This window comes from Mauremys mutica, chromosome 1 (genome assembly GCF_020497125.1).
Source record: "Mauremys mutica isolate MM-2020 ecotype Southern chromosome 1, ASM2049712v1, whole genome shotgun sequence".
NCBI lineage: Eukaryota > Metazoa > Chordata > Testudines > Geoemydidae > Mauremys > Mauremys mutica.
In genome coordinates, this window is record NC_059072.1 from 333,206,228 (window position 1) to 333,221,298 (window position 15,071).

Below are 15,071 nucleotides of genomic sequence, written 5' to 3' on the forward strand. Positions count from 1 at the left end.
GCTCAGGAACTTCATATCCAAAGCAGTTTCATGCTAGCAGACAGAGAGAATAAGCTTGGGGAGGATGTACGTAATAGCTTGAAGCCAGTTATCCTGCTGTATTGCAACACTATTCCTTTTCTCTCATCACTGACATTGTTTTGCTCCAAAACGTAGGAAGTAATTAAGAAGGAAACTGTCTTTCATTTTCAGAAGAGTTACAATGATGGCCATAGAAAGGCGAGAGTGGATTACAGTTTGATAGAAGTTCTGCTAGGTTATGGATTTTCAATGTGCGCTGTTACCCATATCAGCACAAACAGGTCATTACAGCTTTCTGTGACATTCATAGCTAATTTAATGGCAGTCCTGATACAATATGCTATTTAAGCAACAGCCATTTTGCAATTGAAATCTCAGTTCAAATGGTGGCTGTAGGAATCTATTTTTATTTCCAGAATGGTTTTTTTGATTTATTATTATGTTGCAAAGTCATGTACCCTTATCAATATGTATTTCATAAATAGGCTTGGAAGGATTAGATTTGTATTGGTAAATGTAGCTAAAATGTCAAATTCACTACACACACACAAACCAACAAATCATAATTGAAATTTACAGATAGGCAAAGTAATGAAAATGTTGCTTGATTTAAGGATATTTGTTTTATTTATTTTAACAGTTATTAAGCTTATCTTTTTGAATCTCAATATCTACTGTCATTAAAGGATGATTGGCCACACTACCCCAATTTCCTGCAAGTGTGAAGATGTAAATCAATAAAAATTGAAAAAAAATGCTTAAAAATAGACATCGATAGATGTTGAAATTTATAAAAACTAAAAATCAAATTCTGCCAAGCCTATTCCTAAAGCAATGATTGAAGTTAATTAAAAAACAAACCTAAATCAAATGATCAAAAGGCAAAGGGACATGCTATAATTGTACAGAAGCACTTGAGGTCTTTCATAATTACATTTTTTTTCAATAAAAGACAATTTAAATAAAACAAATTTTCTTGTGCTTTTTTCATACAGAATGTTTCAAGTGCAAGACAAAACAAGTAGGCTCTTCAATGTAACATGAAAAGATTGAGACATCTCTGTGCCTGTGTGCCTAAGGGGTATTTGTGACACCTCAAAGCCTGATGTACATGCCAAAGATATCCAAAAATGTTTCATGGCTCAATATGGAATCCCGTTTGGTGGCTTCCTTATAACTTCTCTCTTTTTCATACGTAAAAAAAGAGAAAAACTGTGTCTCAGACAATCTAATTTCCAGTACAAATTCTTTTTGTAATGTTTGGTAGGTACAGCTGTTACTTCACTTGTTTGGGTTTTTGATGTAGCTTTACATGTATTTTTCTTGTATTTAAATACAGAAGTTACACAATCCCAGGAGAAATTAACATTTGCTTGAAATGATAAAGGCACCATATCAAAAAATCTTTTGATTTTATTGGTCAGATTTTCCAGATGCACTACTGTTGATTCCTATTTTCTTCTTGAAAGACATGGGAAGCAAGTGACTGTCCTTCTTAGAATCCACAATATGACGGGCATTCTATCCTGAATAAATATTATTCAGAGGCTGATAGGACATAAGATAAAAGTCAATAAAAAGAGAATTATTTATTAAAAAGGTCTAATGTTACAAGAACAGTACACAGGAACTATTATTTTTACTGTGTCTTTCACATAGTATATACCATTATATATAATATATATACACATTGTATACAATATAGCTAACATTTTGAGATGGGCCATGACAGTAACTTTGTTTTGGGCTGCAAACAAAATGTCTTTGATTAATTTTTTTATTTTATTTTCAAAACAGCTCTTGCGATGTTATACAAAAATACAGTCTTTTTAGTGACTGCCTGTTACAAGCTCATTCAAGAAAAAAAAAAGAAAACTCTTTTCGCAGCTAAAAATTAATGAGTCATGATAAGGACACATTGTCTTCTGCAAAATAACAAATATGTAATACATAGATACTTAAACATTTAAAACATGTTTATTAATATATTTAAGATGCAAAATACATATTCTGTTCATGTTGAGTATAAAACATGTCCCCTTGTGTCCCTGCAATACAATTACATGACATGAAGGTGTGTTCCATGTTTCCACCACTATTTTGATGCTACTGATCTGGATATAAGTAGATGTACGTATATCTATTTATCCACATCAGACTTTGATACTTGTCATCAACCATATCCATTTAGTGTATTCAGAAATTTGTGTGACTAGAATGCCACCAATGGTGACTGTAACCCCTTTGATTATGAATACCCCTGATTGAACTGCACTGGTGTACAGTCAGAGGGAATTACATTTAACTAATTTTAGAATGCAGAAATTTTGTCCTCTGGTTCATTATTGATGCTGATTTTTCTTTAGAAACATGAGCCTGGTCATGCAAGCTCTCTTGCATAATGGAAATGCTTCTGTTTTGCAACCTATAGCAGGCATTTGCTTTGTTTCAACTTGCTCTATCAGCAACGGCAGAGAAGCCAATGTGCATTGCATGCAATCTGTTCCACCCCCCCTTCTTTGACCACAAACACTTATTTCAGAAGAAGTTGCTCAAGGAAGTCCTTTTCTTGTCTTCTATCTCAAAATTTTTGGTTCTCAGATAACTGTCTTATCATTGCTCTCCTAGCAATATGGTGACTAAGAATATTTAAAACCTGGTTCTGGGGTGATCTGAATAGAACCTTTAAAATTCTCAGTGAGTAACAAAGAAAATGATTCTAACGGCTTTTGAAAAAAAATATTTTTGTAAAATGTTCAAAAAGATAAAAAATGAAAATCTATCTTTCATTCAGTTTTGTACAACTTCTGAGTATCTGCTCTGCTATAGTGCTTCCCTGGCTGTTATTTTTAAAGGGGAAGAAATGGCACATTTGGAATGTGCTGACAAGCAAGCAAAGTGATAGAATTTTTGTTAGAGAACCCAGTGCCTGAGTTAGATCTCTATGAAAAGAGATAGAGAATCAGCTATAAGAGTTATGCTACCAGGACTTTCCTGATAAAATGATTTGAGCACAACACACTTGATTACCGCAAACAAGGTAAAGTTAATCCTGGGCACAGTCCCCACAAACACGGTAGTAAAAAGGTCCCCTCGCTGAGAACATCACACACTCCACACTGTACAAACCCACACATACACCATATACACTAGGGGTCATTTGGGCTTAGGTACCAATATGAGGAAAGGCCTTTAGATCTAGAATGGGGACTCCTAACTGATCACAGAATGGAGAAAAGACTAATACAGCAGAAGAATGGCTGGGATTAAAGATGTTAGCACACAGTCCCTATAAAATCAGTCTCTATCTGGTGAGCTCTAGAAGAAAGTCCAGTAGCTTTGCCAACTGGAAATCTTGCTTGATAATTCTTATTTACCCAAGTATCATTTGGGACACAACATTCCACAAAACATATTCTAACTGAACTCTGCATGTTTGCATGACTACAGTCCATGAAATATTATGGTCTCGCCATGATATGCATTCTTATATACTTCAGCTTTACCTTAATTACCAAATATAGAAAGTACAGTACCATACAAAAATGGACTAAAAAAATAAGATCTAAGACTGACAGGAAAAAAGCAGATTTGTCTCCTTGCATTCCTTTTATTTGCTCATTTAGCAACTACTGTATGCTATGATTAAATGCCCAATGGTGGTTTAACTGCTATATGCACTGTTAATGAATTTAGATTATTTATTTTTCTATTAAAAATAAACATTTACTTCCTCTGCAGTTAAATTATACAATATTTGATGAAAAACAATAGTATTTACTTCCTTTTATGTTTGTGTTCAGTCATTTCCAGTTTACCTTGCAATAAAATTAATGGCTTCTTCTCTGCTCTGTTCTCTTCCTCGGGAGTGCTTTCAAAATATCAGATTGACAAATTTTGCTAATTCAATATGTATTCATACATTTTTCTAGAAAATATTTACTGTACTTATCCAGTGGGCCATATAACTGAACTTTTTCTTCTCTCCTACTGCCTTGTCACTGTGAGCAGACAGCCTTAGGGGAAGCAATGAAAGCACTAGATTCAAAGTCCTTATCAAATTTCACTCATTAAAAAAAAATTTCCCAAACAAAACCAATGTACTGTACTAGACACCACTATTTAAACAACTAATGGCACACAACTGGGGATCACCAAAGTTAAACATATTAAAAAAGTAAAGTACATTTGACAGAAATTACATTTGCTTACAAAAGTTTATTACATACAATCTGCATATTTCTGTTGGGCCAGTAAGTGTCCCCTCCCCAAACAGAGGACATCTACAAAAACTGAAGAGAAAACCTGATGAATCATTTATCATTTTTCCAACACTCCTCTAAGGGCACCATGTGTATTTCTATGGGTCTTTAGGCATTTGCTTAGGGTTCCAGCTTCTTCATGAACATAAAGCTCCATCCATTGGTGTTATCAAGCTAAAGCAAACAAACAATGGAAAAAAAAGGTCTGCAGTCTTCACCATGAGGTGGAAGGGACCATCAGTGCCAAGAGCAATGTTACAGATGATGAGGAAGTAGAGAGAGCATGTAAAGTGGATTGAGCGCTTGTGACTTTTCCACCTGAAATGAAAAACAAAAACAAACAGGGAACAAATGGAATAAACTGTTCTTTCCATATTTGTCAAGAACAAATCGTGTCAAACCAACTTTCTTTGACAGGGTAACAAGCCTTGTGCATGGGGTGGTGGTGGAGCGGTAGATGTGGTATATCTTGACTTTATTAAGGCTTTTGATACTGTCTCACATGACCTTCTCATAAACAAACTAAGGAAATATAACCTAGATGGAGCTACTATAAGGTTGGTGCAAAAGTGGTTGGAAAACCATTTCCAGAGAGTAGGTTTCAGTGGTTCACAGTCAAGCTGGAAGGGCATAATGAGTGGGGTCCCGCAGGGATCAGTTCTAGGTCCAGTTCTGTTCAATATATTCATCAATAATTTAGATAATGGCATGGAGAGTACACTTATAAAGTTTGAAGACAGTACCAAGCTGGGTGAGGTTGCAAGTGCTTTGGAGGATAGTATTAAGATTCAAAATTATCTGGACAAACTGGAGAAATGGTCAGACGTAAATAGGATGAAATTCAATAAGGACAAATGCAAAGTACTCCACTTAGGAGTAAATCAATACTGCACACATACAACAGCTGCACACATACAAAATGGAAAATTACTGCCTAGGAAGGAATACTGTGGCAAGAGATATGGGGGGTCATAGCTAAATATGAGTCAGTGTAACACTGTTGCAAAGAAAGCAAACATCATTCTGGGATGTATTAGCAGGAGTGTTGTAAGCAAGACACAAGAAGTATCAGATGGGTAGCCGTGTTAGTCTGGATCTGTAAAAAGCAACAAAGAGTCCTGTGGCACCTTATAGACTAACAGGTGTATTGGAGCATAAGCTTTCGTGCCTGATGCAGTGGCTATTCACCCACAAAAGCTTATGCTCCAATACGCCTGTTAGTCTATAAGACATGAGAAGTAATTCTTCTGTTCCTCTCCACACTGATTAGGCTTCAGTTGGAGTACTGTGTCCAGTTCTGGGTGCCACATTTCAGAAAAGATGAAGACAAATTGGAGAAAGTCTAGAGAAGAGCAACAAAAATGATCACTGTCTTCAAAATGGGTGATTAGGGCCTGGAGGGGCTTTAGATTGACTCTGGCCCTGCCGGGAGGGAGGGCGCAATGGTCTGTGCCTGGAATATCTGCTTCTCCTGTGGGAGAAGTCCTGCCTGGGTCTAGTGGGGAAAGACCGCTGCTGGGTGGACTAAGGCTTAAATGGTTTTCTTTGAGTCGCTGGGGTGTGCATGCTGAGATACTTGATTGTGTTCCTTGAATCTTTTAGGCTATGCAACCTAGAGTTGGTCTGTTTAGCAAAAAGCCGCTGACCGTTGAATGAGAGGTCTTGGATAGTCTGCTCAACTTCCAGCGGGAGACCTGAGGACTGAAGCCAGGCATTACACTGCAACACAAGATGCCAGTATATGTGCTGCTGTGTCCACGGCATCCAAGGAGCCTTGGAGGGCAGCCCGGGCCGCTGCTCTGCCCTCCTCGGCAATGGCTCCCAGCTCCTGCCGAGAATCAGGTGGAAGGAGTTCTTTAAACTTTTGGATAGCAGACCAGGAGTTATAACTGTATCTGCTAAGGATCGTGAGCTGATTAGCGATCCGTAAGGAGAGGCCGCCGGTAGAATAAACTTTCCTTCCAAGAGATCCAGACGTTTGGCATCTCTTGATTTAGGGACAACCCTTGCTGACCCTGCCTTTCCTTTTCATTTACCACATCCACCACCAGGGAGATTGGGGGAGGATGGATAAACAGGTATTCGTACCCCTTAGTGGGGACAAAGTACTTTCTTTCGGCCCCTTTGGCCATGGGAGGAATGGAGGCCAGAATTTGCCAGACTGTTTTGGAATTTGACTGGATAGTCTTTATAATGGGCAGCGCCATCCTAGAGGGCCCTTCTGGTGTGAGAATGTTCACCAGTGGGTTGTCCTCTTCTAACACCTCCTTCACTTGGAGATTCATATTTAAGGCCACTTGCCGTAGGAGGTCCTGTGATGCCCGGTAGTCCAAGGGTGGAGGCCTGCTTGTAGATGTACCCGCCACCGCCTCATTGGGTGAAGACGAGGAGGAGGCAACTGGTAGGATCGGGTCCGAAGCTGCCCCTTGGTCAAATGGGTCCTGTTCCTCCCAGGTACTGGGTATAGCCTCCACCGGGGGTGGGGCTGGGTCCCGCGGTTGGGTGGGATCTAGAGGACGATGACTAATGGTTGCCTCAGGAATACGTGACCCAGAGCGTGAAGGTGGAGGGGTGCTTGGAGGGGCACCCTGGGCTTAGTGGTATGCCCAGGGGTCCAGAACTGCCACTGGGGCTGCCAGTGTGGCACTGAGGTGTCTCATCTGATACTGCCCAGGATTGATCGGGGAACCTCCAATGCCCCACCCGACCTGCAGGAGGGTGACTGGGAGCGGGATGGACAAAGGGGGCGGTGCGCTGTGTCAGGTGGATTGCCGCATCCCCCGAAGAGTGGGATGGGTGCCGCAAGAAGTGATGGGATCCAGATAGTGACCAGCGGTGCCATTGCAGGGATCGGTACCGGGAGGTCGGCCAGTGCTGAGAGGTCGGGCTTCGCCTCAGTGAAGATCGGCTGCAGGAGTGTGACCGTGAACGGTGCCATGTTGGGAAACGGTGCTGAGTTGGTGAGCAGTGCCACGATGGAGAGTGGTGCCGCGATGGAGAACGGTGCCATGTCGGAGCATGGTGCCATGATGGAGAGCGGGGGTGACGTGGAGAGGTGTGGTGCCGCAATGGAGAGTGGTGCTGTTGCATGGAGCAGTGCCAGTTCGAGTGGTGCCGCGAGGTCTCAGGCTTTGACCTGGACCTCGAGCGAGACCACTACCTGCCAGTCGATTACCACCTTGAGCAGAAGCGGCTCCAGGGATTGGGGCTGCGGGACCAGTGCCGTGAGTCGGACCGTCGCCGTGAGTCAGACCGGCATGTAGCATAGATGCGGTGCCGGGAGTCAGAGAGGTATAGGGGTGCTGGTCTGAGGGCAGATGCCTCTTGGCGGTACCGGGAGTCGAGATGGTGTAGGTCTTGAGACTGGGGACTTACGCGCCGTCATTTCAATGAGGCCTCTGGCAGCCTCAAAGGTGTCCAACGTCGAGGGCAGCGTGACCTCCTCCACCTGCAACTGCAGGGAGACCGACGGTGTGGGGCTCCCCTTCGGGGTGGGGACCTGTGCGGGATGAGGCCTACTGTAAAGTGTACAGGGCCAGGGCCAGGCACCAGCTCAGCAAGCTGGTGCTTGGGGCGGCCAAGGGGAAGGGGCGGCATGTCAGACTCTTTGGCGGCAATTCGGTGGTGGGTCCCTTGGTCCCTCTCGGAGGGAAGGACCTGCCGCCAAATTGCCGCCGAAGAAGAAAGCGGCGCGGTGGAACTGCTGCCGATCGTGACTGTGGCTTTTTTTTTTTTTTTGCCGCTTGGGGTGGCAAAAACCCTGGAGCCGGCCCTGAAAGTGTATTGACCGTATGTCCCTGGTCCACGCCATGCCCTGTCGGGGGTGTGACTGTCATTTCGGGCCTTTGTGGAAGCTTCCCCATGGCCTGCTTCTTATGGGTGGCTGGGGAGTGAGACCGGTGCTGGGGAGATCGCTTTTGGGCCCCCGGAGATCGCCGGGCCCTAGAAGTGTGTGCCAAGTCCTTTTTCAGCACTGTATCCGGCACCGCTGGGGGGCACTCTGCACCGAAGTGCTTGGGGCCGGGTCTTGATGTGGACAGAGGACAGACTTTATGAGGAGTTGTTTGAGTCAAATGTTTCTCTCCTTTCTAGTGTGAGGTTTAAATGTTTTGCAAATCCTGTACTTATCTGCTTGATGGGCCTCTGCCAGACACCGAAGACAGGAGTCATGGGGGGTCGCCATTGGGCATAGGCTTGCTGCAGGAACCGCAAGGTTTGAAGCCCTGGGATGGCATGCTCCGGAGCCCTGTAGGGCACTTGTTGAAGGGGGAAACCCCTTCAGGTGATAACAACTATACTTAACACTATTCTTAACACTAAAGATAACAGAAACTAACACTTAACTAGCAATAGGGTAATTATACACAGAGATAAGTAAAGGTTTCAGAGTAGCAGCCGTGTTAGTCTGTATCCGCAAAAAGAACAGGAGTACTTGTGGCACCTTAGAGACTAACAAATTTATTTGATCATAAGCTTTCATGGGCTACAGCCCACTTCACTGGATGCACAGACTGGAACATACAGCAAGAAGATATTTATACATACAGAGAACATGAAAAGGTGGAAGTAGCCATACCAACTGTAAGAGGCCAATCAACTGAGATGAGCTATCATCAGCAGGAGAAAAAAACTTTTGAAGTGATAATCGAGATGACCCATAGATGGTGTGAGGATACTTAACATGGGGAAATAGACTCAATTAGTGTAATGGCCCAACCATTCCCAGTCTCCGTTCAAACCTAAGTTAATTGTATCTAATTTGCATATTAATTCAAGTTCAGCAGTCTCTCTTTGGAGTCTGTTTTTGAAGGTTTTTTGTAGTAAAATTTCCACCTTCAAGTCTGTCACTGAGTGGTTAGAGAGGTTGAAGTGTTCTCCCACTGGTTTTTGAATGTTATGATTCCTGTTGTCAGATTTGTGTCCATTTATTCTTTTGTGTAGAGACTGTCTGGTTTGAGTAGTGAAGCACTTGAGCACAAGAGACCACTGTTCCAACAACCGTCATTGGCGGTAAAAAGGAACTGAAGGGGGGTCGGGCCGGCAGGGTCATATATAGAGCATCATATCGGCGCCACTCCATGGGGCTCCACAGCCAGACCGACGGATAGCTGCTAGGGAAAAAGTTCCAACATCCGTGCACACAGCGCATGCACACACCTAATTGGAATTGATATGAGCAAACACTCGAAGAACTCCTTAAATTGCAGACTGAATTGACCAGTTGTAAGTGGTACCATCAACCAAAGGAGTCAGCACTGTTGTTGCAAACTCTCCAAAATGCTTTCCTCTATCCACTATCATAACCCTTGCAATGGTTGGGTTCAACTTCAATCAGCAGTTCTTCATCCATAAACTAATCTCATCCAAATACTGGGCCCTCTTGATGGTAGTGGTATGTGGTGTGAAACAGGAAGAGCTGTGTCTCATTTGCATACTGCTGACATATGGAGTCGTCTGACCAATTAATCTAGTGGCTAGATTTAGATGCCAAATAGGACAAGAGAGAGAACTGATCCTTTTGGGATTCCACAACTGAGGGGGTCTATTTGTGAAGCTGCAGTTTTCCACCACTACTAGTTGTGGGGCTTCCCTCCAGTAATGATTCTAACCATTTTAGCATATTACTTTGGACTCCTACCACCTCTGTCAGGCGCGACAGCAGTATCACATGCCTGACAGTGTCAAACACCGCAGAGAGGTCCAGGAAGATGAGAATGGATGTCTGCTCTCTGTCCACTGACAGACATTCATCAAAGCCATTAAAGCTCTTTTCATCCCATGTCCTGGCCTGAATCCAGATTGTACCAGGTCCAGGATACTAGTTTCAACTAGGTGAACCTGAAGTTGGTCTTTGGCTAGCTTATCTATGAGCTTGGTTAGGGACAGGACGTTTGGCCCTGGGTAAAAGCTGGGTAGAACTTAAGCATCCAGGGTGAGTTTCTTTGGTGTTGGTCAGATTATTGGGTGTTTGAAGGAGGAAGAGAAGACTCCATCTCTGAATGAGGCACCGGTTATTTCAGTTAGGAGTGGAACCAGTTGCTCACAACTTTTTCACAAGCCAGGAAGGGCCTGGGTCAGATTCATAAGTCTTGGGTCGTGATTCCATTAGGGTGTGAAGAACATTTTGATAAGTCAAAGTACTGAACTCCACGAATGCAGGTGGGTGGGTGCAGGTGGAATGGTCAATGCAGATGGGGCAGATCCAGGTTATATGTGAAGCCTTCCTGATTGTGCATGAACTTTTCAGTGAAGTGAGATGATAAGAACATAAGAACTGCCATACTGGGTCATACCAAAGGTCCATCCAGCCCAGTATCCTGTCTGCTGACAGTAGCCAATGCCAGGTGTCCCAGAGGGAATGAACAGAACGGGTAATCATCAAGTGATCCATCCCCTGTCACTCATTCCCAGCATCTGGCAAACAGACAAAGGACACCATCCTCGCCCATCCTGGCTAACATCCATTTATGGACCTGTCCTCCATGAACTTATCTAGTTCTTTTTTGAACCCTGTTACAGTCTTGGCCTTCACAATATCCTCTGGCAAAGAGTTCCACAGGTTGACTGTGTATTGTGTGAAGAATTTCTTCCTTTTAAGCCTGCTGCCTATTAATTTCATTTGGTGACCGCTAGTTTGTGTGTTATGACGAGTAAATACCACTTTCTTATTTTCATTCTCCACACCATTCATGATTTTATAGACCTCTATCATATTCCCCCTTCGTCGTCTCTTTTCCAAGCTGAAAAATCCCAGTCTTATTAATCTCTATAGCTTTTTGCAGTGTTTGGTACTTGGTTCTGATACACGATCTCATACATACTATGTGACAGATTTATCTTCATGTGAAGGCTTCAATAGGGAAAATATATTTGTAGACTATGTCCCCTTGTGAATACACTTAGTCAGGTTGTGCCCTGGGAGAACTTGTATTCTGGCGCGTTTGGCCCCCACAGGATGCTCCAGTCCCCCATCGCCCCTGACCCCTGCAGGCTCCCCCCAATCATCTAAAGGGCCTGCTGCCTCTCCCCAGTGCTTAATGTGTATTGAAAGAGGTGCAGGGGTCAGCCTCAGCACAAATTAAGCACTGATTGCGCGGCTGGTGCTGGCTGGGTTCCCAGCTCTGAGTTTTGGGGGGGGGTGAGAGAGAGAGAGTGTGTGCGCGTGTTGGGGGAGTATGTGTGTGTGTGTGTGTGTGTGCTGGGGGAATGGGTGTGTGTGTGTTGGAGAGTGTGTGTGTGTTGGGGAATGTGTGTGTGTGTGTGTGTGTGTGAGAGAGAGAGCGTGTTGGGGAATGTGTGTGTGTTAGGGAGAGTGTGTGTGTAAGAGAGCATGTGTTGGGTGGAGTATGTGTGTGCCTGAGTGAGTGTGACAGTGTGCTGTCTCTCTAAGAAGAGCATTTAGTGCCAACTCACAGGTGTCAGCACAGACACGCTCCCCCGACTCCAACCGCAGCTCAGCGGACACCAGATACACAGGTTGGGGGAGAGGGACACCTCGACATCAGCGCCCACCCCCCCACCCCCTCTGCACCGCAGACAGGAGGCAGGCTCAAAGTCCTGAGCTTAGCTAGGGATGGCTCCATGGGCGGGGGGAGGGGAGGTAGATGGGAGGCAGGATCAGCAGTGGCTGCAGATGGCAGTGGAGCAGGGCAGTGAGGGAGGAGGGGCACCCTCACTTCAAAGGATTACCAGGCTGGTCCAGCTGCCACTCCTGCAGCTTGGTCTGTCCCTCCTCTCCAGATGCTGATGCACCTGCCTGGCTGCCTCTAAGCCCCACTGGCTGTTGGCAGGTCAGGTGCATGGGCGGTACCAGCATGGCGCCCCCTTGAGTACCGTGCCCTGGGCGGCAGCCCAGCCTGCCCACCCCTAATCCAGTTTGGTCTTTTTAGTTTTATGTTCAATTACTCAGTAGCTCTGAAACTGAATCATTCAACCAATGACTTTATCTAATAACTATATTATCCATTGACATTAATATGTATTAATTAAGTGCAGTATGGTGTCATTTTAAGAACATGACAGGCTTGTATTCAAAATATAATCGTGAACTTACCTGAAAAAGATGGTACTCTGATTTGGGAGCTGGCTGTCCCATCCCCTCCTTCACTGACTGCACAAACCTCTATGATGTAGACACCAACATCAGGAAGAAGTACCACGGCAGAGGTTTTCTGTGTTTCAATTACTTGACTATTGCTGTGGCCTTCTTGCCTAAACAAGACCTATGGGATGATACAGGAGCTTTAGAATTACTACAATAATTTTAGGTTAAATACTGGACTCTATTCAGGCAAAATTGCCATTGAAGGCAAAAAGTACTTTGCCTGAGAAAGGACTTAAGGAAGAACTGGAGGATTTGACGCTTCATCTTTAAATAGAGAACTTGGCCTTTCTTTTTCCTGAAGTTTTTTTCAAAATACTGCCAAAGACAGAGCCCAATTCAAAGTCCATTGAAATCAATGGAAAGACTCCATTCACTTGAATGGCTGGCTATTGGATCAGGCCAATAACGAAGATTCAGTATTTGTCCTCCAGTTTGGAGTAACCACACAGACACTAACAGAAGTGAAAGCGAACTTCAAAAATATTTTTAGGGTAAAGTTTGATTCAGATACGTATCAAAAAATTCACATGGATATGCAAAAAGAACAGGAGTACTTGTGGCACCTTAGAGACTAACAAATTTATTTCAGCATAAGCTTTCGTGAGCTACAGCTCACTTCTTCGGATGCATAGAATGGAACACACAGACAGGAGATATTTATACATACAGAGAACATGAAAAGGTGGAAGTATGCATACCAACAGGAAGAGTCTAATCAATTGAGATGAGCTGCTATCAGCATGAGGAAAAAAACTTTTGAAGTGATAATTAAGATGACCCATAGAAGGTGTGAGGAGAACTTAACATAGGGAAATAGATAGAATTCACTGCACCCTTGTCTTGGTTCAGTGAGAAATACAAGTGCATATGTAGCTGTCCTTGCAGCATTTCAGTATGTAGACATCTAGTCCCAGACAAAACTGACAAGGTTAGAGCAAATGTAAAGAAGTTACCTGAACATTTTCTCAACCTCAAACATTTTGATAAAGGTTAAGGTAGTTTCTATTTTATCCAAACCAATTTACACTTTCCTGATATGATATTTGCAGTGATACAGAGAGTACCAGGCACTGTATTCTAAAGGTATAATTATGTATGTATGCATGTATGCATGTATGTTTCAAAATATAATTATAAAGAATACACACACACACACATATACATTTTTGTTTTGCTTTAAAAAATGTACTGGATTCTTATGATTTTCCCATTTTATATTATGTGTTACTTATGGCTCTTTTCAGCTTTCACTCTTTAAAACTTCAAAAACTTAAAATGCCAGATGTTACAGTCACAGATTGCTGAATACAACCAACATAATCATAACAAATCTCAATATTTGTACTTCTGCTCTATTAAAAACATTAATTTTAATGGTATTTAAATGCTTTATCCTTCTGCATTTCTCTAAATCCCACTGCAAACACAATTAAATTGAAGTGTTACCATGTATTTCACTGCAGGCTGGTCTTATTAATAGTCACTTCTATCCAGATGTGATGGAGTAATCACCTCAGAAGGTGCATATTTAGTTTATAATCCGCAGTTGACAATCACCATTTGGAAAATACAACATAGAGAAGTACTGGGACATTTCGTTTGTTTCAATGCTTTATATATATATGGGTGGAACAAGATTGCAGAAGATCTGTACAATATAGAAAGCAAGCAAGAAAGAAAAGGGTAATTTGGAAGATGAGTGAGAGAGAGCCAAGACTGACCTTGTATCCCATTACGTCAGATTCATTTGCTAGAGGTCTAACTGGTTCCCATCCCAGAGACACATGAGAGCCATCTTGCATCCACATAATATTGGTTGGTGCCTGGCTGGGAGCTGAGCAAAAAGAAGAAGAAAATGACACCATGTACTTAAACATACTTCTGCTTTTTTAAACCTTGGTGAGCATTTTAATCTTTTATTACAATTATGGTTGGCTGCATTCACAGGCTTCCTTCTCTAGCTGGAGTCCAACAAGGTAGTTTTTGCTCCTGGAGTGTCATTTTAATAGCTACAGTATAGAGCTTATGAACCTGAATCCTTTTATCTCTCTTCTGTGTCAAAAATGCTGAGCCTTGTTTTACAGGAAGATAACATTTGTCTGTTGTGAATGCAAATTTTGTCATGTCATTTTAAAATTCAGATCTAAGCATAGAAGCATAGCCATGAATCAAAACTATATACCAGCTCTGCTTATTGTATATCCCAGCTAAAGAGAAATCCAGAAGGGATAAGACTTTTTTCCACACACAGAAAAGAATCCAGGTCACTTACGGGATTTCTTGGTGGCTGCACGGACTGTGCTACTCGGTGGTCCATATCCTGCAGCATTGTACGCCCTCACTGTTAGATGATATAATGTGTTTCCTTCTAATCCTGTCAAAATGATAGATGACTCATTTCCTTCAGTTTTGACTTTTTCTGATGCTTCTTCCTGCTCCATATCTTTCCAGTAACCAACCTGCCAATGAGTGACCATTTGGAGGATTAATCTAGGCATTCGTGAAACTTCCTTTTTATTTGTTATTGCTTGCTTTTTTGGAAGCCCCTCCTGTCATCAAATTAACAGGTCCTTTTAAACATGTGGGAATTGTAACCTCAGCTCACACATGAGTGGTGCTTGTCACACCTCTCCAGCTGTCTAGAGTCAGCATATCACATTATTACTCACAGCATCATTGAAATG

The 15,071-nt window shown here is 42.8% G+C and overlaps 1 protein-coding gene across 1 annotated transcript in view; it reads right to left on the reverse strand.

Moving 5' to 3' along the window:
* Positions 1–1,679: 1,679 nt before the first annotated feature.
* The window catches only part of CNTN5 (contactin 5), a 1,047,172-nt gene continuing 1,033,780 nt past the window's right edge, over positions 1,680–15,071 (reverse strand). Inside the window, exons 24-27 of the mRNA XM_045019421.1 lie at positions 14,660–14,846; positions 14,109–14,221; positions 12,337–12,505; positions 1,680–4,601 (exon numbers count right to left, since the gene is read on the reverse strand). Of these exons, the coding sequence (XP_044875356.1) occupies positions 4,498–4,601; positions 12,337–12,505; positions 14,109–14,221; positions 14,660–14,846 (573 nt within the window). The 3' untranslated portion in view covers positions 1,680–4,497. The remainder of the gene's footprint in view (positions 4,602–12,336; positions 12,506–14,108; positions 14,222–14,659; positions 14,847–15,071) is intronic.